General features: G+C 39.9%; 2 protein-coding genes across 3 annotated transcripts in view; one reads left to right on the top strand and one right to left on the bottom strand.

Annotated features, from left to right (window-relative positions):
• The window catches only part of ube2g2 (ubiquitin-conjugating enzyme E2G 2 (UBC7 homolog, yeast)), a 53,862-nt gene extending 38,521 nt beyond the window's left edge, over positions 1-15,341 (bottom strand). The window contains exon 1 of one of the 2 annotated variants that reach the window (XM_073046637.1): positions 15,230-15,341. In XM_073046637.1, coding sequence (XP_072902738.1) covers positions 15,230-15,272 — 43 coding nt within the window. In that variant the 5' untranslated portion in view covers positions 15,273-15,341. Of the gene's footprint in view, positions 1-5,210; positions 5,300-15,229 lie in introns of those variants that run through there. The other variant, XM_073046638.1, reaches the window with a different exon arrangement.
• Positions 15,342-25,950, top strand: part of pofut2 (protein O-fucosyltransferase 2) — a 32,870-nt gene continuing 22,261 nt past the window's right edge. Inside the window, exons 1-4 of the mRNA XM_073046636.1 lie at positions 15,342-15,557; positions 20,060-20,310; positions 21,151-21,295; positions 24,271-24,381. Of these exons, the coding sequence (XP_072902737.1) occupies positions 15,400-15,557; positions 20,060-20,310; positions 21,151-21,295; positions 24,271-24,381 (665 nt within the window). The 5' untranslated portion in view covers positions 15,342-15,399. The remainder of the gene's footprint in view (positions 15,558-20,059; positions 20,311-21,150; positions 21,296-24,270; positions 24,382-25,950) is intronic.

Below are 25,950 nucleotides of genomic sequence, written 5' to 3'. Positions count from 1 at the left end.
AAGACTGCTTATTTCATACTGTAATTATTAATTAATCTCACTACAAGAGGGCTAGGATCAATATTTAACAATGCAAGAATCTATTTAATAATGAGATTTAAGTTCTTTTTAAGCCATTTTCTTGCTCTGCCCAGAAGGGAAAAAAATTAAAATGCTGGAGCTTTGTCACTACAGGCAGCAAGTTATTCTTAAATTAAGTCACATCATTTCTTCACTTTAAAGGATGGGAGAGAAATAACTAACCTGTTACGTACACGTTCCGGAAAACTCTGATTATTATTACTTTTCACATGCAAATGGAATAGGAAATAAATGGAATTGTGAAAACCAGATGAGAAATTTTTCAGTATATAGTTACAACAAAAAGTTTGAGAACCCTTTACAATTACCTGGTTTTCTGCATTAATTACTCATAAAACCTGGTCTGATTTGTCACAATAATCTGCCTAAACTAATAACAAACAAACAATTGTACTTCTTCTCATCAATACTGAGTACATCATTTTAACAATCACAGTCTGGGTTCAAAAAAGTATGTGAACCGCTTGGGTAATGCCTTCGACAAAAGCTATTTGGAGTCAGGTGTTCCAGTCAATGGAGATGTGGGCTGTAGAGACAACGTCAGGTTACTGACAGAGCTTGCTCTTCAAGAAAAATCTGTTTTATGTTTATGTCTATGTTGATCAAAACAACTTTCAGAGGACCTTAGAAGAAATGTAGATGAATGAAGCTGGAAAAGGTTACAAAAGCATTTCTGAAGATCTGAGTGTTCATCAGTCCACAGTAAGAGAAATTGTCTACAAATCGAGGAAATTCAGTACTGTTGCTACTCTCCTGAGGAGTGGACATCCTGCAAAAATCACACTAACAGCACCAAGTGCAATGCTGAAGGTGGTGAAAAAGACCCCAAGGATAAAAGTAAAAGACCTGCAGAAATCTCTAAAACTTGCTAAAGTTTCTGTTCATGTGTCCACTATATTAAAAAAAACCTGAACAAGAATAGTGTTCATGGAAGGACACCACGGAGGAAACATTGCTCTCCAAAAAAAAATTGCTGCACATCTTAAGTTTTTGAAAGGTCACCTGGATGTTCCACAACACTTCTAGACAATGTTCTGCAGAGATTAGACAAAAGTTGAACTTTTTTGGCAGAAATGCACAGCACTATGTTTGGAGGAAAAAGGGCAATGCACACCAACACCAAAACCTCATCCCAACTGTGAGCATGGTGGAAGGAGCATCATGGTTTGGGGCTGCTTTGCTGCCTCAGGACCTGGTCAGTTTGCAATCGAGGGAATAATGAGTTCAAAAATTGTATCAAGATATTTTACAGGTTAATGTCAGGGTAGCCAGAAGCTTAATAGAAGTTGGATGTTACAAGGCAATGATCCGAAACACAAGAGTAAATAGACAACAGAATAGCTTTAAAAGAAGAAAATGTGTGTTTTGGAATGACCAAGACAGAGCCCACACCTTAACCCAACTGAGATGCTGTAACATGACCTGAAGAGGCCTGTTCACGCACATATCCCAGAAATATTGATGAACTGAAACAATTTTTTATGGAGTAATGATCTAAAATTCCTACTCGTCATTGTGCAAGTCTGATCAGAAGCCACAGGAAACATTTAGTGGAGATTATTGCTGCTAAAGGAAGTTCTTCCAGTTATTAAAGATAAGAGTTCACATACTTTTTCCAGCCTGGATGATAAATGATTAAACAATGTGTTGATATAAGACAAGAAAAGTACAAGTGTTTGTGTATTATTAGTTTAGGCAGGTTGTGTTTGCCTATTATTGTGACTTAGATGAAGTTCAGACCACCTTTAATGAGTAATTAATGCAGAAAATCAGATAATTGCAAAGGGGTCACAATTTATTTTTCTTACAACTGTATATCCTTCAAAATACAGTAAGCTGACAGTGCCTGAATCTTCAGTAAGGTCTGTGCAGACTGTGAACAACCTATTCAACTTCCAGTCCCAAGTTATAATGATAGTCAATCGAAAACAAAATGTGTCATTAAATTGCTCCATCCATTTTCAGATGCACAACATCCTTTTCAGTTACTTAATTTTATCATAAAGTCAAAAGGGGAAAGAGTACATAAATAGCTGTCACAATGAGGATTTGATGAATCCGGGACAGAGGAACAATTTGTCCAGTTGGAAAACATTCAAACCATTGAATGCAGAATGTATTGTGTTGCAGAGCTCCGAATGTACACATTTCAACTATTCTAGAAAATGAAGATTTTTCCAGTATAATTTATTTAAAAATTGTTAATTATTCAACCAATCTAGAAAGTACTAAAAACTCATTATGCCACTCCGATCATTTCAATTTCCAGTATATTTCACTTCAAATTAACAAAAATACAGAAAAGATAAATGAAGTAATAATGATCAAGTCTGGCATCTCTTATAGCTCACAAGTACCACAAATTTAGACAAACACGCAAATTTACACAAGATTGTAAATCATCTGTAATGAATAAAAATCAACAGAAACCTGAAATAAAACAGAAAATGCTGAAAGTATACAGCAGGTTAGGCAGCTTATATGGAGTGAGAAGGTGAGTTTAATTGCTTCACACCCATAACCTTTCATTCAGAACCCAGAGAAGCTAGGAAGTGGTATGTTACATTGCAGGGAAAGATGAAAGATAGAAAGAACAAAGGGAACTTTGTGGCTATCAAGAGAACAGATTACACAAACAGGTCAATTAGAACAGTGACAGGGGCAAAGAAAGATCAGAGTGGGAGTGGGATGGAGAACTGAAATGATAGTCAACTGGAAACTCAAGATTACCCTTGCAGAGGTGTCACACAACCTGCATCAGGTTTCTTCACGGTAGAGCAGCATTGCTGCTTCACCTGTAAGAAATGTTTGGGACTTTTCTATTTACATCTCCTTGAGGCAATTAACAAACCTTCTCCATTTTCTCTCAGCTAATACCAGCAGTTTGTATTCATCTCCATCCAACTAACTGCAAACTTGCTCGCTTTCTAACCTTTCCTTGATGTGTTGAAAGATTACTGATGTGAAACGTTAACTGTTTTTCTCTCTATGATTTAAGCACCTGGTCTATAATGTATATCAAGAATCTTCTCAAAGGAAATAAATTTAGTATGAAATTAATGACATTACTGATGTTTATGCAAATTGATTACAATCAATCATTCTCTATGTTTAAGCAACGACAATATCTGTATTAAATCCAGTGTTTTAAGCAATGTCAATGCTGGCAAAATATTTCTAACTATACGGTGTTTTTCTCACAGCCATAACTTGGAACCGGTATTCCATTACCACAAGATCTTTTGCAAAACCGAAGCCTATGACTACTGGAGACTGTATGGTTCTCAGGAGTTCCAAGAAGCAATCTGTCAGCATTCACAGCGAAGATGAAACTTTATCTGAGCAATCAGTATAATAGCTAAACTAGCAGTGTGGGATTGGGAATCAAACTCCAGTCTCAAATTGTGGTATTGCTCATTAAATGGTTGCTAAAATATAGGCAGGCCACACTGTGGGAAAAAGCAAGTCAGCTGGTCTATTGCCAACTAAGTCAAGGAATTCTGCCATGATAGCAAAAAATATAATGCTCCGAACACAAACGTTTGAAGCACAGATGCTGCACTGAAATCTCACACGATTCCTTCGTTGCTGTTGTTCAAACAATGTAATTTGTTACCTATCAGCAACATAGAAGCAAGTTCAGAATAGCACCTCAACCGCATCTACCTCTGACATCTCCCCTAACCTTTCTCCCACTCACTTTAAACACGTCCTCTGGTATTGACCATTACCACCCTGGGAAAATGGTGCTGGCTGTCCACTCTATCTTTTGTAGATATGCCTTTTGTAATTGTATACACCCTCTCAATTTGCCCTCATCCTTCTTCACTCCAAACAGAAGAGCTCTTGCTGGCTCAACCTTTCCTCATAAGACATGTTCTTTAATTCAGGCAGTGTCCTGGTAAATCTCTGTACCCTCTCTAAAGCTTCCACATCCTTTCATGAGGTGCATGAACACCATACTCCAAGTACTATCTAACTGAGTTTTACAGAGCAGCAAAACTACGAGGCTCTTGAACTCAGTCCCCCTTCTAATGACAGCTAATGCAACATACACCTATCACTCCACCCTATCAACATGAGCAGCAACTTTGAGATCTATGGACTTGGTCTCCACACTGTTCCTCCATACTGCCAAGAATCTTGCCATTAACCTTGTGCTCTGCCTTCCAGTTCAATCTGCCAAAGTTTATCAGTTCACACTTTTCCAGATGGAACTCCATCTGTCACTTCTCTGCTCAACTCTGTATCCTGTCTACATCCTTTTGTAAACTACAACAACCTTCTACACTGTCCACAACACCTCCGACCTTTTGTGATAACTGAAAACTTACTGACCTGCCTTCCACTTTACCCAAGTCATTTATAAAATTTACAACGAGCAGGGGTACCAGAACTGATCCCTGTAGAACACCACTGGTCACCAATCTCCAGGCAGAATAACATCCATCTACTACTACCCTGTTTTCTGTGGGCAAGCCAATTCTAAATCCATGCAGCCAAGTTTCCATGGACCCCATGCCTCATGACTTTCTGGATGAGCTTTCAATGGCAAACCTCATCAAACACAAACCAAGGCAGCTAGGCCAACCTTGACACTTATGACCTGCTCCTTTCAACAACAGCTGTGAGAGATAGGGAAGGATGTCTTACTCTCTCACATTTGCAAGTTTAATATAATTTCTATCTGATAGCAAGTAACTTTACAGGCCCAGCTGCCTCAATAATAAGAAGCACAATTGGTTAGAATTTAAAAGAAGGATAGTGCAACATGTTACAAATGGGTTTCACCTAAAGGAAAATACAAAAGATGCTTTATATCAATAGCAACCTTGACATGGTAAGCACCATACCAAAATAAGTACAACACCACCCTCTGGTGATAGAAAGTTCTTACCACAAGAATGACATGCACTAGGATTATCCACTCCATCTTCCACATAAACTGATCATTCCTGTTCTTTGCTTGACACAGTTTCTGCAGGGCAGATTCCCATAGGAAATAAACTAATCACACAGTACAGGTTGAGAGGCAGCTGGTGGCGTAGTGGCATCAGCGCTGGAGGTCCTGAGTTCAAATCCAGCTGGCTCCCGTTAAGAGCTGGTGATCTCTTTAAAAAAACACTCACCCAGCAGAAGGCAATGGCAAACCACTGCTGTAACTTGCCTAGTACGCGATTTCCCACTACATCAGAGCGGCGTGTAAGGAAATCACATCTGATAGTTCTGAGAAGTGACCTAACGAAAAATAGAAAATCACTGCATAAAATGAAAAATGAAGCTCTTGATCATGTATTGAAAGAGCGGATTCATCAGCATCACAGTGAACATATATCGCTTAATGGTATGTTGATCATGAAAAAAGCAAAGGTCTATCACAACAACCTGAAAATTGAAGGTAATTGCTCTGTGCAGAAAATTATTAAAATATAGAAAACTGTAGAAAATATAGAAAAGGAGTAAGGATCTGGATGGTTTAGGTTGATTATTAGTTGAAATGGCAGGGCAAGTTAAGAGAATATGGAATCCTGGGATTTATATACAGAAGAAAGAACACAAGGAAGTCATGACAAACCTATATAAAACTCTGGTTCTGCCATAACTGGATTATTGTCCAGTTCTAGCCTCACACATTTGGAAACACACAAAAAACTTTAGAGAGCATACAGAAAATATTTGCTCAACCAATTCTATCGATGGGGGACACCAGTTACAAGGATGTCATGGAGAAGCCAAGGCTACTCTTCTGGAGTAGAAAAGTTGGCAAAGAGATCTGATGGAGTACTTATTAATGGAAGGTTTAGACAGTAGTTTAAGTGAAGCTGTTCCCATTGGTAACAGGGCGACACTGAATGAAGATGATTGACCAAAGACCATTTTTATACACAAATAGTGAGTGGTTGGGTCTGGAATGCGTTGCCAGGTGAATATGGCAGATTTAGGCATATTCACAAGAGAGATGGATGATTATATGAAGGGAAAGATATTCAAAGCTGTGGAAAGGAGATGAGTGGGAGTAGTTTGCTTTTACATAGAGCTACAGCACCAATATGTCAAATGCCCTCTTATGCAATAACCATTTTTATCTTTCCTCATCTAAATTTATTAGTTTAATTCTGGTCCCTTCTCCTTCACTGCAGCCCATCCTTCCTTTAAATGCAACTGTACTATTTATTTATTTCGCTCACACTGGCAAGAATGTGGAACTTGCTATGGCACTCTTGGGTTCTATAAACATCTTCAAAATTCTTTTCAATATAATCATTAATGATAGCCTCTGATCCCCTCAAATGGAACATGCTCTCTGCATTCATTGACAAAACATTTAACTTAAGACATTCAAAGACATTTAATAGACCAACTATTAGCCTTCATTTGTCAAGGGTAAAACGTCCCAATCTGTTCACGCTTCCTGATATGCATATTCCAGCATTTCTAGTATCATCTTCCCTATACAGGTGTCCCCCATATTTCGAATGTTCACTCTACAACTCACTGTTACAAAAGACCTACATTAGTTATCTGTTTTCGCTAACAGGAGGTGTTTTCACTGTTACGAAAAAAGGCAGCGCGTGAAAAAGGTAGCATGCACGCCGAGCAGCCAAGCTCCTCCCCCGGAACTGCATTCCAGCCGCCATTGCTTAAACACATGCCTGTGAGCATCTGTGCTTTATGTCGATTTATTCTGTGCATCCGTTAGCAAGATGAGTTCTAAGATATCGGAAAAGCCTAAAAGAGCACTTAAGGGTGTTACATTTAGCGTAAAACTAGACATAATAAAGCGTTTCAATTGTGGTGAACAAAGTAAGGATATAGTGAGTTTGGCGTTTGGCTAAGGAGGTGGTTTGTGGAAGTTGACGAAGATGATGTTGAAGAGGTTTCGGCATCCCATGACCAAGAACTGAGAGATGGAGAGCTGATGAAGAGGAAAGGATAACAATGAAACCGAACGCAGTAGTGAACAGCCCGAAAGTGAAGTCGTCCAGGAACTGAATGGGAAGTAATTGCGTGAGATTTTCGCTGCGAATGACAATGTTTCAATGATTGCAGAAAAGTATGACTTTAATTTTGAAAGGGTACATAGGTTTAGGGCATATTTGCAGGATGGTTTGAGTGTTTACAGAGAACTGTATGATAGAAAAATGCGCGAGGCTAAGCAGTCAAGCATACTCTCGTTTTTCAAGTCTTCCACATCAGCCACAGCAGACGATGAAACTCGACCTTCGACATCGAGGCAAGCAGACATAGAGAAGGTGACCTGCCTGCCCTGATGGAAACAGACGACAATGAGATGACACCCCAGTCTCCTCTACCTCCCACCACCCCAACCTCTGACCACTCAGCCTAACACACCATCATCAGTGTCCGGACTGTCTTCCCGATTCCAGAAGTGAAACTACACAGTATGTACATTATTTCTACTTTATATAGGCTGTGTATTTTTATGTGTTATTTGGTAGCTTCATAGCTTAAAGGTTACTGGAAAGAGTGCTTCTGCCGGGAGTGCTGCCAAGAGCGCTTGCGTGAGATTTTCGCTGCAATGGTGGACAGTGCTGCAATGATTGCAGAAAAGCATTCCTACTTTATATAAGCTGTGTATTTATCAGACCATTCCTGCTTTTACTATATGTTACTGTTATTTTAGGTTTTATGTGTTATTTGGCATGATTTAGTAGGTTATTTTTTGGGTCTGCGAACAGTCACAAATTTTTCCCATATAAATAAATGGTAATTGCTTCTTCACTTTATGACATTCCAGCTTACGAACTGTTTCATAGGAACGCTGTACCTTCGAATAGTGGGGGAACCTGTACTCCTTTGATAGCCTTAGTATTCCTTTATAATTAATACAATTTCTCAGATTATCCCTATATTCTACAAAGCTTTTTTCTCCCAAAATTTATTTTCATTAATTTTCTAAATGTCACACAATTGAGTTTGCTTCAATCACCCTTTCAGCAAGTGAATTTATCATGAAACATTCTGACCGAGCTGACCACCTCACTAGTCATCCTCAATAATATTCAAAATAACATTATCTCTCATTGTGAGTGATATTTCATACAGTCACCAGGTCACGTAAGAGGGCTCTGATCATAAGAACTGTTCGTAAGACAATTCCACTGCAAATGAGAAATGTTTTTTTCTAGTGACCCACATCACATTGCTCTATATATTTTGACAAAATTCTTTCATTTCAGTTAATAACCCCCAAAACTACACATAAGTAAACCAATGGAATAATATATTGCATCAAGTCATAAATTAACAGCATGAAACCTTTTACCCAGAAATACACTTAAAAATATGGGTGAACTTGCATAAAGTTGGATTTTCCACAAGTCAGGTCACCAATAACCTACAAAGTCCCTGTAGATACCAGTTTCCATCTTGCACTCTGGCAGGTTGAGCACTTATTCCACCTCACCAACTAACAATGTACAGTTTTTCAAGTACAATATTATAATCTGCAGTGCCAGTTTTACAAGCAGTAGCCAAGTCAGAAATGCTTCATTTGAGACTAAAGTAGATAATCCAGATAGTTAGTTCATCATTTAACCAAAATAGTTTAACTTGTAGTCCCATTTAAGAAAATAAAAAGGAAATTTCCAGTGTAGAGAATTCTTCACTACGTCATGGCCAGACCATTCTTCTCATTAATTGATGCACCGATCCAGCACATGATGCTGAAAGCTCGAAACCAGGCATCTATGAGCTGTCAGGAATACTATCTTTTTGCAGTAGGAGCAGCTTGCTACGTTACACAATGAGAACAAACACAAATTAACATAAACTTAAATTAACATACATTAGACATAACTTATACAGGTTTCAGACTTTAGATGACCATTTCTTTGAGGTTGCTGACCCACTGAGTGTTTCCAACATTTCCCTTTTTTTTAAATTTCAGGTAGTAAATTGGATTAGACTGGTGCTAGGTATACATGGTGAGGTAGTAAATTGGATTAGACATTGGCTCAATGGGAGAAGTCAGAGTGGTAGTGGAGGATTGCTTCTCTGAGTGGAGGCCTGTGACTAGTGGTATGCCACTGGGATCAGTGCTGGGTCCATTGTTATTTGTCATCTGTATCAATGATCTGGATGATAATGTGATAAATTGGATCAGCAAATTTGCTGATGATACAAAGATTGGAGGTGTAGTGGACAGAGAGGAAGGTTTTCAAAGCTTGCAGAGGGATCTGGACCAGCTGGAAAAATGGGCTGAAAAATGGCAGATGGAGTTTAATACAGACAAGTGTGAGGTATTGCACTTTGGACGGACAAACCAAGGTAGAACATACAAGGTAAATGGTAGGGCACTGAGGAGTGCAGTAGAACAGAGGGATCTAGGAATACAGATACAAAATTCCCTAAAAGTGATGTCACAGGTAGATAGGGTAGTAAAGAGAACTTTTGGTACATTGGCCTTTATAAATCAAAGTACTGAGTATAAGAGTTGGAATGTTATGGTGAGGTTGTATAAGGCATTGGTGAGGCCGAATTTGGAGTATTGTGTACAGTTTTGGTCACTGAATTACAGAAAGGATATTAATAAGGTTGAAAGAGTGCAGAGAAGATTTACAAGGATGTTGCCAGGACTTGAGAAACTGAGTTACAGAGAAAGGTTGAATAGGTTAGGACTTTATTCCATGGAGCATAGAAGAATGAGGGGAGACTTGATAGAGGTATATAAAATTATGATGGGTATAGATAGAGTGAATGCAAGCAGGCTTTTTCCACTGAGGCTAGGGGAGAAAAAAGTTTGGAATGAGCTGCCAGATGAAGTTGTAAATGCAGGCTCCTTTTTAACATTTAAGAAAAACTTGGACAGGTACATGGATGAGAAGTGTATGGAGGGATATGGTCCAGGTGCAGGTCAGTGGGACTTAGCAGAAAAATGGTTCGGCACAGCCATGGGCCAAAAGGCCTGTTTCTGTGCTGTAATGTTCTATGGTTCTATTGAGCCCAATAAAACCCTATGAATCAGACTTCCAGCAACAATGCTACAGTTGATTATTATCCTGTATTACTGCCACTGAACCAATTTTGGATTCAATTTGTTGCTGTCCTTTATATTCCAAAGGCTTTCAAGAGGGTTACTCACCACTCTGACACATGGAATCTTGTCAAAGATTCAAAATCAATTGCACTATCAAGGACACACTTCAAAATATACTCAATCATTAGTCATGCAATATCTTTGTAGTTGGCCATGCTGATTGTCCTTAATGAGTTTTTCCAAAAGATCTGTACTGACCCTGAGAATTGTTAATAATAATTTTCCCACCATTGATGTTAGTGTTGATGTCTCTGCCTATCCCTTTTTCTCTGTTTCAACAGCATGCAAAATTTGTGACCTTCCAAGTCCTCAGAGAATGGTCAAAACCATATATAAACCATATAACCATATAACAATTACAGCACGGAAACAGGCCATCTCGGCCCTTCTAGTCCATGCTGAATGCTTACTCTCACCTAGTCCCACTGGCCCGCACTTAGCCCATAACCCTCCATTCCTTTCCTGTCCATATACCTATCCAATTTTACTTTAAATGACAATACTGAACCTGTCTCCACCACTTCTACTGGAAGCTCATTCCACACAGCTACCACTCTCTGAGTAAAGAAATTCCCCCTCGTGTTACCCTTAAACTTTTGCCCCCTAACTCTCAACTCAAAACCTTTGCTATTTCCTTCTGTTGCTTCCTCTTAACAACTTGGGTTGAATTCTATCCTAGCCCTGGAACCTACTTTTAAACATGCTAAACCCCTTAGTATCTTCTCGCTCGCAAAATTTCTCCAATCCAATATCTGACACATCCTCCTTAACTATCACGTTTGCATCAACTTTTTGAGTTTGATTATCGTATATTTGATAATTTTCTTTGGTTATTTTCTTGATTTTTACACATTTGTAAAACAATTCAGGGTATTTTTTCATCCTTTTTTTCAAGCAGTCTTTCAACTTTTCCAGTCTCCATCTTACTTTCATTTCTGCACTTTCTATACACTATTTCTGCATTAATGAACTCTAGATATTGCACATATCCAATATTTTTTCTTATTTTCCATTTAACCTCCACAAACATGGTTAGGGTTTTAGATTCAGAAATAACATGCTTCTTTCTTGTGATGAGATATTTTGGTCAAAATCTCAATATGCCTACAGCACTTTTATGTCTGTCTAACCTTATAACTGCATTTTAGCTCAGTAAAACTGGACAATTTTAAGACTCTTTATCCATTTCTATGCATAATTTAATTTCTGAACACTACTACCAAAATGCTCTCCCAATAGTATTCTGGTTTTATTCCTTAAAACCGGAACTGCACACCAACAAACAAAACCCACAATCATCAATTTACTAAAAGGAATTATGTGGATACTGTCATCGGTAAGATCACCTTCAATTTCACTTTACAGCAAACTAGTTATTCAGCCTTGACATCACTCCCTACAAAAGGAAATCACAAAGGCTAAAGGCCAATTACGAAACAGCAAGGCCTTGGGAAAAGATAGTATGACTGCTGAAATTCTCAAACTTGGTGTTGAGGTGCTTCAGTCACAAATTCACAAGCTTATTTTTTGTATCTGCAAGTTGTACATGCCAAGGGACTACAACCATTGCAATTTTCTCTGGACTCATTAAGATCACAACTTGCAGTACTTGAGTGTTCCACACTCCCTCTTGAATGAAGGAGTTAAAAGGTTTCAGAAGGTTTGAAAAAGACGTACATCCTGAATTTCTCAAGCTGATGCCCGATGAAAATCATGATCATTGTGACTAGGGGAGCAGCTAGAAAGCATTCGTGAAGCACCCTAGTAATGACTTTCCCAGTACCTGATAATAAGGTGACCCGTCTGTAGTTACCAGAGTTGTATTTGTCTCCTTCCTTGATGATGGTCATGATTATAGTCCACTGGCAAAATCCTCTACCAACCTACATTCAGCATCTACGCCGTCCTCCAAAAGAAAAGTGGACAGCAACCAGCTGTTGGTAGCCATCTCTTGGAAGATTTTACTGACGAAATTCTCCTTCAAAGTTCCCAAACAGCCTTTGGCTGACTGAGTAAAATGGCATTTGAAATCAAGCTCTTAAATACAGCAGTGATCCCTATCATCTTTTATGCTTTCTGGCCTCAGGCACTGGAAACATGGTCTCCATAAAATCCTAATTCACTGGAAGGACACATTAAGCCAATAGTGTCTCGAAAGCCAATATCCCTGGCATCAATCAACTTTGTTATACGGGACATGTTGTTCACATGCCCAACACCTAGCACCTGACTCCTGAAACTTTTTCAAGCATGTCATGGGAAGAGATCAAAGGAAAAGATTCCATAATGGTCTCAAAGCTCCCTTGTAAAAGATAACACACATCTCTATAGTGAATACTATAGAGAGAATGGCATGGCAGTGAGGAAATCCACCACCCCTACAAATGACCAGGTGTTGTGTCTCACCGTGGCCAATGTGAGAAGAACCCTGTGCAGGGTCAACCCACGGAAGGCTGCTGGACCAGACAACATTCCTGGTAGAGTGCTCAGAGGATGTGCAGACCAGCTAGCAGATGTTCTCACTGACATCTTCAACATCTCCCTGAGCAGCACCACCGTTCCAGCGGGCTTCAAGGCCGCCACCATCGTCCCCGTGCCAAAGAAGTCTTCAGTGTCCTACCGAAATGACCACCGTCCCGTTGCACTCACATCCATCATCATGAAGTATTTCAAGAGGCTCGTCATGAGGCATATCAAGACCCTGCTGCCCCCCTAACTGGATCCCCTGCAGTTTGCGTACCGTCCCAACCGCTCAACAGACGATGCCATTGCAATCACCCTCCACCTGGCCCTAACCCACCTGGACAAAAAAGACACATACGTTCGGATGCTGTTCATAGACTTCAGTTCAGCATTCAACACAATCACCCCTCAGAAACTGATTGGAAAGCTGAGCCTACTGGGCCTGAACACCTCCCTCTGCAACTGGATCCTAGACTTCCTGACTGGGAGACCTCAGTCAGTTCGGATCGGGAGCAGCATCTCCAACACCATCACACTGAGCACGGGGGCTCCCCAGGGTTGCGTGCTCAGTCCACTGCTGTTCACTCTGCTGACCCACGACTGTGCTGCAACACACAGCTTGAACCACATCATCAAGTTCGCTGATGACACGACTGTGGTGGGTCTCATCAGCAAGAATGACGAGTCAGCTTACAGAGAGGAGGTGCAGCGGCTAACGGACTGGTGCAGAGCCAACAACTTGTCTCTGAATGTGAACAAAAGAGATGGTTGTTGACTTCAGGAGGGCACCGAGCAACCACTCTCCACTGAACATCAACAACTCCTCGGTAGAGATCGTTAAGAGCACCAAATTTCTTGGTGTTCACCTGGCGGAGAATCTCACCTGGTCCCTCAACACCAGCTCCATAGCAAAGAAAGCCCAGCAGCGTCTCATCTTTCTGCGAAGGTTGAGGAAAGTCCATCTCCCACCTCCCCATCCTCATCACATTCTACAGGGGTTGTATTGAGAGCATCCTGACCAGCTGCATCACTGCCTGGTTCGGAAATTGCACCATCTCGGATCGCAAGACCCTGCAGCGGATAGTGAGAGCAGCTGAGAAGATCACTGGGGTCTCTCTACCGGCCATTACAGACATGTACACCACACGCTGTATCTGCAAAGCAAACAGCATTATGAAGGACCCCAGGGACCCCTCATACAAACTCTTCTCCCTACTGCCATCTGGGAAAAGACACCGAAGCATTCAACCTCTCACAACCAGACTTTGTAACAGTTTCTTCCCCCAAGCCATCAGACTCCTCAATACCCAGAGTCTGGACTGACACCAACTTACTGCCCTCTACTGTGCCTATTGTCTTGTTTATTATTTATTGTAATGTCTGCACTGTTTTGTGCACTTTATGCAGTCCTGGGTAGGTCTGTAGTCTAGTGTAGTTTTTGTGTTGCTTTACGTAGTTCAGTGTAGTTTTTGTATTGTTTTATGTAGCACCATGGTCCTGAAAAACATTGTCTCATTTTTACTGTGTACTGTACCAGCAGTTATGGTCGAAATGACAATAAAAAGTGACTTGACTTGACTTGAGTGCAGAGAACATTTACAAGGATGTTGCCTGGATTGGAGGGTGCACCTTATGAGAATAGGTTGAATGTACTTGGCCTTTTCTCCTTGGAGCAATGGAGGATGACAGGTGGCTTGATCGAGGTGTATAAGATAATGAGGGGCACTGATCATGTGCATAGCCAGAGGCTTTTTTCCCCAGGGCTGAAATGGCTAACACGAGGGGGCATAGTTTTAAGGTGCTTGGAAATAGGTACTGAGGGAATGTCAGGTGTAAGTTTTTCACACAGAGAGTGGTGAGTGTGTGGAATGGGCTGCCGGTAACAGTGGTGGAAGCGGATACAATACAGTATTCTAAGAGCCTCTTAGATAGGTACATGGGAGCTTAGAAAAATAGAGGGCTGTGTGGTAGGGAAATTCTAGGCAGTCTCTAGAGAAGGATACATGGTCGGCACAACATTGTGGGCCAAATGGCCTGTAATGTGCTGTAAATTTCTATGTTCTCTACTGAGACGTGGGAATTCCCAGTATAGGCGCACCACTTGGTGTGGTATTGAGAACCTCATTCTCATGAATTGGATGTATATACAAGCCCCAGCAAAAACAGTAAACAACTCACAAAAATACCCATCTGCCCATCTAATCTCTTACGAAACCCGTCACAGCGTTTTTAGGTATGACGTTAACTTCAACTGTCATCTCAGGACCGGAGTGGAAACGAGCTACACTTGACCCATCGGGGGAAAAAAATTGTTGGATCTTGTGTGCAAATCAACAGCCACGTCTCCTAGTCTGTCTCAGCTAAATACTGTACAACACCAAGAACCCAAAACACATCCAGTACCAGGACTTGAAAGAGTAGGAGAAACCGTGAAGTAACGAGGCAGAGGTAGGGATGCGGATGGTTGGGGCTTCCGCACCGCAGCGATGGGCCCGAGTCAGGCCCTAGCAACATTACCCCTCAACTACTAAAGCCTCGCCTCTGGCAACGGAGCTTTGAATGGTGGTGGCCTATGCCTGTGTGCATTTCCCACTCACTATCCTAACACCTTCTTTCACTACTCACGCTTGTACTCGGCCATCAGCCGCTTCAGCGCTGTTCCTGCCATCACCAACAACGGTCCCTTACTGCGCCACAGTGGGGACCAATTACACCGACACACCGTTGCCACTTCCGGTTTGGGCGCCGCTGGGGAGGATGATCAATGGTGCACAGCTGAGTCCCTCATCACCACAATGGCGGGACTGCTGCTGTTGCTTTCCTCTCGTCACATCTGGCTCATCTGTTTACTGGGTGTTGCGCTGCTTGGTCGTGCTCAACTGGCGGAGGATGGAGGAGTCTTCAACCCCGGACAGACAGCTCCTGGAGACGTGTCTGCAGCCCAGCAGCGCAGGTAATAGAGGAGATGCAGGTCCCCCAGGCCCGGCTGTAGCTTCTTGTTGCTCAATTGAAACAGTGCGGAACAATCCGAAAGAATTTGTCTAATTCCCTCGTAGTTGCACTTTCTCCTCTTCTGAGCTTTGTCTCAATCCCCCTAGCATTTCTCTGACCTCCCTCTGCTCTGAGTCTCTGGCCCCAAGATTTTCAACCCGTAAGTTGCCCCCGTCATCCAAACTTGTAGGTTTTGTTAGCTTTTCTACTACGATCGGAATCATTAAGCGTTTCTGATAGTTATCTTGATTCGTTCTCCTCCCCACGCATTCTCTTCGACTTTTTTTTCTTGTGTCTTAGAAAAATTGTCAACTTTAAAACTGCAATCAGGCTCAACATGATGTTTTTGTAACTACAGATCTGCAAAATCAACAAAATTCAACAAAATGAGTGTAGGATTAGTGTAAGTAGGGCTCAATGGTTAGCACAGACTTATTGTGCCAAAGGGTCTGCTTTTGTGCTGAATTTTTCTGTGAGTGTAAGAAATGGGAACACAAGTAGAAAAAAATTACCCCTCAAATCTGTTCGACCATTTAAAATCATTTCGTTTGATCTGATCTTGACTGATTTATATACCCTTTAACATTCCATTTCATGGTACAAATTATGTTGAGCTCAATCTTAAAGATGTTCAATAATGCAGCATTCCAAAGATTTGTGATTGAGAGAATAAACTCGTATGTTATCTGTCTCAATTTAAATTGGCAATTTAAACTGATAGGCACTTGAATTACAACAAAAGTCAAGAGACATGGAGGTAGAGCAGGAAGGTAGAGTTGAGGCCAAGATTAGGTCAGCCATGATGCTTTGAAGTGGGGAGAGAATACTCAAGGAGCCAATGGCTTACTTCTATTTTTGAAAATATACCCTTGAGTCTTAGATTCCTGCCTGAGGGAAATACCCTGTTAAGCCTTCTCAGTATCTTATTTGTTTCATTCAGATCACACCTCATGTTCCCAAAATCGAATGAATATCAATGCAAATTGCCCATCTTTTTGTCATAAGCCAACTGTCTCATCCCTGATATCCAAGACAATTGTATCCCTCTCGAAACAAGGAGGCCAAAACTATACTCTAGATCAAATAAACAGCATTTTTTAAATTTTTGACCCAAACTCCTTTAGTGTTCTTGTCTCTAAAACCACTGTCCCTCTTCCCCCTCCTCACATGTCACCTGCCTGTTTTTGTCACAGAACGCTTCCTATCCCCACTCTCTCATGTCCAAGGTATGCAAATTTGAATGATTTGCAATACATTTGTAAACCATCATTTCCCAGATTTGGATGGACCATAGGATCAGTGTTTTTTTATTATCCACTGCTAAAACTATTAGTTAAGGTTGTCCAGGAATGTAAGGCTCTAATCGTCTTCTCTTCACCATAAGGAGTTTTATGGTGAATCTGTTTGTACATGTACTTGTGCATATGATAATAAACCTGACTTTGACTTTAAATTGGTATCTTGCCTCTTCCACCAAATACGATGTGCTCATATTAACCAGAAAGATTGAGCCCTGGACTTTCTACCCATCACTGGACTTGGTTACCTAGAACTATTTCCTGCTGCCTTGGTCCTGGACATTTTCTCAAAACTACATCACTTCTCTTGCCTTGTTTTCTCTAATCTCATTTTGTCCAAATCCATCTCCTCTTTGTTTCATTCTACTTTGACCACTTAGATTTTAACAAGCCACTTGTTAGATATTTTCACCTTCAGACTCGAGCTTACAAATCTCTCCTGACCAACCTTCCATCTTCTACACAGAAATGTACTTCTTCAAACTTTGATATTGCTAAGAGCAATATCACACAGTTTGATGAAAATAATAGCGATCTGCATCCTTAGAAATGTGCAAACTGTTTGCTACTATCAAATTTGCAAAGTAAGTCTTTTGATTTTGATGAAAATTTTTTCAGTGTTAGATTGAGAAGTTAAATTCAATGGGCTGATCCATACTGACTGCTATTTTGTGAATTCTTCAGTTTTCACAACCCTTTTAAGTTTTTCTTCTACCCCCAACCCTAATCTCTGCAGAAACCTCTAATTATTCCATCTTTCAGTGTCTCAGTAGTCTATCGTTTTATCTCGCACTTTTGAAATCTTCATTGCTTCATGTTTTGTGGCTGTAGCTTCATCTTCTTTGATTGTAAGCTTTCAAGTTCCTTCCTTGAATCCTTCTACCATGTTCTCACCCTCTAGATACATCAACCTCTTATCAGTGTTTTGGTGTCTATATTTGTTCAAATTTTGAGCATTTTCTTTAAGACCCGTGGGATATTTTGTTGGTTTTGACAGCCTCATTTTTCCTTGCAGGATTTTACGTTGTCATTTCAGGCCATACCAGCTTCTGCTGTAATAATTTATAGGTGTCTAACCTGCCAAGTTTATACAGTGGCATGCAAAAGTTTGGGCACCCTGGCCAAAATTTATGTTACTGTGTATAGGTAAGCGAGTAAAAGATTACCTGATTTCCAAAAGGCATAAAGTTAAAGGTGACACATTTCTTTAATATTTTAAGCAAGATTACTTTTTTTATTTCCATCTTTCAAAGTAGCAAAAAAGGAAAAAGGCGTGAAGCAAAAGTTTGGGCACACTGCATTGTCAATACTTAGTAACATCCCCTTTGGCAAATATCACAGTTTGTAAACGCTTTCTGTAGCCAGCTAAGAGTCCTTCAATTCTTGTTTGGGGGATTTTCACCCATTCTTCCTTGCAAAAGGCTTCCAGTTCTGTGAGATTCTTGGGCCGTCTTGCATGCACTGCTCTTTTGAGGTCTATCCACAGATTTTCAATGATGTTTAGGTCGGGGGACCGTGAGGGCCATGGCAAAACCTTCAGCTTGTGCCTCTTGAGGTAGTCCATTGTGGATTTAGAGGTGTGTTTACGATCATTATCCTGTTGTAGAAGCCATCCTCTTTTCATCTTCAGCTTTTTTACAGACGGTGTGATGTTTGCTTCCAGAATTTGCTGATATTTAATTGAATTCATTCTTCTCTCTACCAGTAAATATTCCCCATGCCACTGGCTGCAACACAAGCCCAAAGCATGATCGATCCCCCCCCCCCCCCCCATGCTTAACAGTTGGTGAGGTGTTCGTTTCATGAAATTCTGCTCCCTTTTTTCTCCAAACATACCTTTGCTCATTGCAGCCAAAAAGTTCTATTATAACTTAATCAGTCCACAGGGCTTGTTTAGATGTTCCTTTGCAAACTTCTGATGCTGAATTTTGTGGTGAGGATGCAGGAAAGGTTTTCTTCTGATGACTCTTCCATGAAGGTCATATTTGTGCAGGTGTCACTGCACAGTAGAACAGTGCACCACCACTCCAGAGTCTACTAAATCTTCCTGAAGGTCTTTTGCAATCAAACAGGAGTTTCAATTTGCCTTTCTAGCAATCCTACGAGCAGTTCTCTCGGAAAGTTTTCTTGGTCTTCCAGACCTCAACTTGACCGCCACCGTTCCTGTTAGCTGCCATTTTTAATTACTTTACAAACTGAGGAAATGACTACCTGAAAATGCTTTGCTATCTTCTTATAGCCTTCTCCTGCTTTTCAGAGTGCTAGGCAGCTACTTAGAGGAGCCCATGGCTGCTGACCAGTGGGACAAGGTTTGAGGAGTCAGGGTATTTGTAAAGCTTTGAAATTTGCATCACTTGGCCTTTCCTAACGATGACTGAACAAGCCATAGCCCTAACACGTAATTAAGGTCTGAGACCTTGGTAAAAGTTATCTGAGAGCTCAAATCTCTTGGGGTGCCCAAATTTTGCATGGTGCTCCTTTCCTTTTTTTCACTCAAATTGCACAAAACAAAAATAATACATTAATCTTGTATATAAAATATTATCTTGTATATAAATATAAAAGAAATGTGTCATCTTTAGATTTATGATTTTGGGAGATCAGTTTATCTTGTACTCACTTAACTATTCACAGTAACAGAAATTTTGACCAGGGGTGCCCAAACTTTTGCATGCCACTGTACTCCCAAGTCATCTGGGACCACCTGCTTTAAGAGCCACCAACCCATCTCAGCAAAACAATCAGAGACCAACAACATGTGTTATCCAGTTGTGATATTGGAAAGGAAAGCTGTAAAAAGAAATGACACAAACTTGTGGTAACTTTCACTACTTTGGATGCCTCAGATAGTTTTACAGTCAATGTAGAATTTTATTTGTGACAAAGGAAATGCAGCAACCGATTTGCCCACACGTTCCACAAATAGCAATGTAATAGTGACCAGATATCTGTTAGACCAATGAATATTACCCAGTACAGGGGGGCTGTGCCTCGAGGTAATGCCCTAAGATCTTTTGCATCCAACCAAGTAGCAGGCGGGACCTTGGTTAGTATCTCAATGGGATGAAGTCAGTTTTATTCTTTTTTGCCCTTGCACCCATTTTCAGAGAGTGGGTACAAAAAAGTATGGAGTGCAGAATGTCATAGAAACATTTTGTGTCCCTAGGTATTTGTTATATGATGTGAATCCACCTGAAGGATTTAATCTTCGACGAGACGTTTATCTACGCATGGCATCCTTGATGAAGAGTCTGCTAAAGAGTGAAGCTTGGGTACTGGTTCTTCCTCCCTGGGGGCATCTCTACCATTGGCAAAGCACAGATCTTGAACAAGTCCGCATTCCATGGAGTGCATTCTTTGATGTGCCTAGCCTAAGCAAGAACATCCCTGTTATTGAATATGAAGAGTTCATTGCAGGTATCTGGAATCTTAATGAATCTCAAGGAATTCTACTTGTCTATTGGTTTGGTTCTAAACACACACAAGGAACATAATTTCACTTAAATGAGAGCTTTCTAATCCATTCTTGGCTTGTTTTATTCAATAAGAGCCTTCGGGTAGCCTAAATTATGATGCACTGTCATCTTTATTAACACTTCTCTATTTTTTTAAAGACTTCAGTTTGATCACTTTTTCGTTTCAATCATTCATTCATTCATTCTTGACAAAGAAAAATTCTCAGTTCTAAACTAATACTTAGAAATTCTTGTCACATCCACTCAACTTCAAGATCTTTTTCAAGATAAAGTAACAAAATCTCTAAAACATCCTCTCAAGTAAAGCCTAACTAATTTTGACACAATTTCCCTACCTGCCAATTTTCCCCTTCTATAAATGAAGCTCAATGTCATGGTCTGTTAAAATCTATCACCACTTTATTCCTTATTTATTTGTGCACCCTTTATTCTTCCTGTCCACTCAAATTCTTATTTCTGACTACTTTTTTCCAATGGCTTTTTGTTTGCTAAAATAGAATAGTGCTTACATGTGTAGAAGTTCATTGTCAATTATTTTTCCATTTTGCAAATTTAATAATATATTGTAATTGATGCAAACCACACATCAGATTGGAATAATCCTGTCAAATTTGTTGTCATAAATGAAATTATTTTAATTAAGAAAACAAGAAATAGTGGATTTTCTTTTATTACACTCACATCTGTGATATGTTTTTAATTAAAAGCATGCAAAAGTCCTAGATTACTAATTTTAAAAGTTGAATTTCTCTTTAATAATTAATCTCTCTGTTGCTCACAGAGTCAGGAGGACCATTTATACAGCAGATTTACGTTCTGCAAGGATATGCAGAAGGCTGGACAGAGGGCCAATGGGAAGAAAAGGTGGATGAGCGGCCTTGTATTGAATCTCTTACATATGTGAACGACAAACAAGGATTTTATAGGTATTTGATTGGCATACTTGTAACTTGTATTTAAAGTTGTGTTTCCTTTTTATTAGAAGTAATGTTGTAAAAGAGCTACCTTGCTGTGCTTAATAGGGCTTATAATATTAATGCACAGATAGAGACCGTCCACCCAATTGCACCTGTACCAGATGGAGCCATAGAAGAAGACTCTTTGGCTCACCACAACTATCCCACCTGTATTTGTTCTGTATCCCTCTAAGCCTTGTTCATCCAGATTCCTCTTAAATGTTGTTACTTCTCCTGGCTCCCTCACCTGATAACAGTGAAAATTATATCCCTCAGATCCCTTTTAAACCTTCTCTCTGTCATCTTTAACCCATACTCTCCAGTTTGAGACGTCCCTACCATGGGAAACAAACACAAGTTAGATATAGATCTTTGCAAGAGTTAACCAATAAGTTCTACCTCCATTCTCTTGCTTTATAGTTTTCTCCTCAGGACTGTAACAAACTCCATTTTGAAATGTTCAAAAGAGCTAAATGAAATTGAAGAAGAGAATAGAAGCAGTTCAATTCCATTTGGCTAGTCTTCTATGGAAGCTACTTATGTTGTTTGTTGACTATTTGTTGGCATCCATTTCTGGAATGTTTACACTTGGATAATTTCTCATCATAGTAAGCACATTTAAAAATGAGAGGACTGGGTCACATCTGTTACAATAAGTGCCTTGGGAGAAGGAAATATGACCTTCAGGTATCATCAAGGTTTGCAGCCAACTTGGCCATTCCCTTTTATCTCTCCTACATCACAGGAGACGATACAAGAGCTTGGAACCCTGGCTGACCAGACTCAATATCTGTTTCTTTCCCACTGCTCTCAGACATATGAACCAATTGCGTCTTTCTCGTCCCCTTCCCTGCAGTGCTGCCACGTTCTCAACCTTTAGTACTACCTCTTCTGTGTCTGTCATTTCAGCAGATAGCACTACCCTGCACCATTCCGTTGTTCTGCGCTTGATGCTGTACTTGTTGCATTTATTGCCATGTATACTATTTATTTTGTGAGCTACACATGAACATGAAATTTCATATGACAGTAAGACACTAATCGAATCAAGATTGCACCACCATTTGATAAAATCATAGTTATTCGTCTTCATCAGCTTCACTTTGTTGCCTGATTTCCCCAGAACTCCAATTAAGTGGTCTCATCCTTGACTCACTGACCGACCATCCACAATTTTCTGGTAGAAGTTTCAACAAATTTCACAGCCTGAAGAAGTGTGAAGATATTTTTCTTGACTTGAATCCTCAATGTTTGACTCCTTGTCACTAAAAGCTGTTGATTACCAAATCCATGTAGGTAAAAAGCATTCTTAATTATTGTAATAATCAATTATCAGCATAAACTGTTAACTTAATATTTTCTGGGTTTTTTTAGTTTCACATTTGCAGTGTTTTGCTTTGTTTTGTAATTAATCATTAGACTGTTTTTGCGAAGTAGATGGAGCTGATAGACAGACAGTGATTATTCGTCCTCATTTTTGAAACCAGTTTTTTAAATTTATTGCCCAAATAAATAAGGTTCTTGTTCAATGAACTTAAAGTATCAAAGATTTATTAATTATATAGTACATGTAATAGTGCACAATTATATTTATAGTCAGACCAGAAGATAGTTTGAAAACCAAAATGGGATACAGTTCAGAGCTTTTATTTTGTTCTGTTCTTGTACATTTCTCATACCACCTCTGTATGGCAGTCCATGCAGTTCCACATTATATAGCTGTATAAAAAAAGATCAAAATAGGGAAATTTTAATAAACATCACATATAATCTTAATTTTATCATGTTATTCTTGTGATTGGGTTTATATTAATTTGAGATTTGATTGATTAAGTTTCATTGTTTAGAATTTATATTCTATCATGAAATTTTTAGTTGCATTTGAGTCTTTATTTAATAATAGTTTGTACCAGGTTTTTCTCTTATTTTCTGGGCTTGATAGAAAATTTATACACTGAATAGCTATTTTGACTATTTTGGACACTGAGAGCAGAAATTAATAAAACTGCATAATTAAATCATTTTATTACTTCCTCTCTGCTCAGATTGTTTTAAATAATATTATTCTTCACATTTCAGTACATCTCTCTTAGTCTAGTCAAAAGACAGCATCCTCGCTTACTAGAAACTACTTAGAAAATTTCAGCCCCCTTAGGGGAACGCCAAGTAATTACAGTTCGGCTCACAGATTTTTATGGCACCATTTGGATGTTCCTAGTTTGCACCACTATTGATCTCATTTTATGCCATAATAATTCTAACGTTTAGCCTTTGCAGGTTAAGCTGGAAAGATGGACAATTAATATCTCTGTCCCTCCATCCATGGCAGAGTTAGTCATTTAAGTAGACTTCCATAAAACACATGCCAAGGTGTACCATTGGCTCTTGTTTTTTTTTTTCACTCCCTCAACACATCTTTATAGCTGAAGAAGTACTTTTAAAATGTAGCCTGTTGCAATGTAGGAATTGTGACAGCCTATTTGCAATGTAGAAAAGTTCCACTAATACCAATGTTAAAATGAATGGATTTTCTATTAAAGATTTGAGCATGTGACCTGCTGAGGCATTGTGACATACTGAGGCAAGGTTGGTAACAATAACAATCCAGTGTGGTCTCTGCCCATTACTTACAAATATTAGAGAATGTTACAACAATGGGATTTTGAGTTTAAAATGTTTAATGCTATTTAACTAAGAGTTATATGAAACTTGCTGCATTTCAATTAATATAACAGTGGCCACACTTCTAAATATATCAATACCCACAATCAGCTTTGGGGTCCCTTGAAGAGTATTGCCTAAGTTCTAGCCATTCTTTCTCCCTGCTCATCTGTAAGATACGGAACCAGTCACTAAAGAAATCTGTGTGGATAAAGAGATCAGCAACTGTGGAAAGTGAGCATTTTGTGTGTTCCTAACTGATGTACATTTCCTTTCTGTGACAGAGGTTGGTTTTGGGGTTACAAGGAGACAAGAGGCCTCAGTGTCGCCTGTGTGTCTGTTCAAGGTTCAGCCTCCATCATGGTACCAGTTTTGCTGCAAAACACCACAGCACAGTGAGTGAGTGACCTGAACATAAGAATTGCATGATATATCTTTGCATTCGTGATTTTCACAATGTAAGAAAATTGACATGTTGCCATAGGATAATTTGCCTGCTAAATAATTGGGGGACCGCTTCGTCGAGCACCTACGCGTCCGTCACTATAGACAGGACCTCCCGGTTGCCACCCACTTCAACTCTGCCTCTCATTCCCATCTAGATATGTCCATACATGGCCTCCTCTACTGCCATGATGAGGCCAAACTCAGGTTGGAGGAGCAACACCTCATCTACCGTCTAGGTAGCCTCCAGCCTGGTGGCATGAACATTGAATTCTCCAATTTCTGGTAATTCCCCCCCCCCCCCCCCCCCCGCCTTCCCCCTATCCCAGGTCCCTCTCTGCCTCTCTCCCCTTTCAACTTTCTGCTTCTTTATCTCTACAGTTCTTTCATGCTTATCCCCTCCCCCTCCCCCCTTTATCTTTCCTCTGATTGGTTTTTCACCTGGCGCCTCTAGGCCCTACCCCCTCCCCTATCTCTATTACTGGGCTTCGGCCCTCTCTTCCCCCCCCCACCCCCCCCATTCCTGATGAAGGGTCTCGGCCCAAAACGTTGGCTACTCTTTTCTCACGGATGCTGCCTGACCTGCTGAGTTCTTCCAGTGTTGTGTACGTATTCTCAAATAATATCCTCTCCTTCAGGTAAAACTTGTGTACAATATGGGATCTGATAGAAAAAGAAGCAATAGTAGCTATGGAGCCAATCAAAGAGGCTGCTTTAGATTAGATAATGCTTCATAAGACTGAATTAATTACCAATCCTGTTTTTAAAAAAAGAAAGAATCCTCTGTGGAAGAGTGATAATCACATGATAGAATTTTCCATTTTGTTTGAGAGTTTATTACTTATTATTTCCACATCTTTGCTAACTCCTTTAAACTTTCTAAGCCTCTCTAGATTTTTTGTGCCCTATTCAGAGTTTGCATGCCAATTTGTATCAGGATACATTCATCCAATTCATTAATATAGGTTCAAATACGTGAGGCCTCACATTTGATCATTGTAAAGTCCACATAATAGCTCGCCCACCTGTAAATGACCCGGTTATTCATAAGATTTCTGTCATTTAATCTAAATTATATCTCTACAAATATATTACTCCCAGTCCTGTAAGCCCTTATTGTATGTAGCCATCTTGCCTGTAAAACTACATAAAATGCCTTTTTTCAAAAAATGGTTCAGAGACAAAATTACTTTCTGTGGAATATCAACATTAGTATTGGTTCTTTGTAATCCACCAATCCTATGGAGCACTATTCTGCTTTATCCTTCTTCCATCTTTGTGTAGGCTTCAACATAGTTAATCTTACTGTCCTCATCCTTTATATCACTTCCATTGTCCATCTGGTTAGGATATCTGGTGGTCATATGCAATGTCTTTTTTTCCCCATTATTTCTGGTCATCCCAAAGGATCCATGCTTAACTCCACATTTTTTCTCAGTTAAATGTTGGCCTTTGATGATGTCTCCTGAAAACATAAATCTCAGGTACTTTGTGTATGTTGCCAGTCCTGACTTGTAACC

Source organism: Hemitrygon akajei, chromosome 5 (genome assembly GCF_048418815.1).
Source record: "Hemitrygon akajei chromosome 5, sHemAka1.3, whole genome shotgun sequence".
NCBI classification, from domain to species: Eukaryota; Metazoa; Chordata; class Chondrichthyes; order Myliobatiformes; family Dasyatidae; genus Hemitrygon; species Hemitrygon akajei.
Note: the sequence above shows the minus strand (reverse complement) of the source record. Positions and strands in the feature narration are given on the sequence as shown.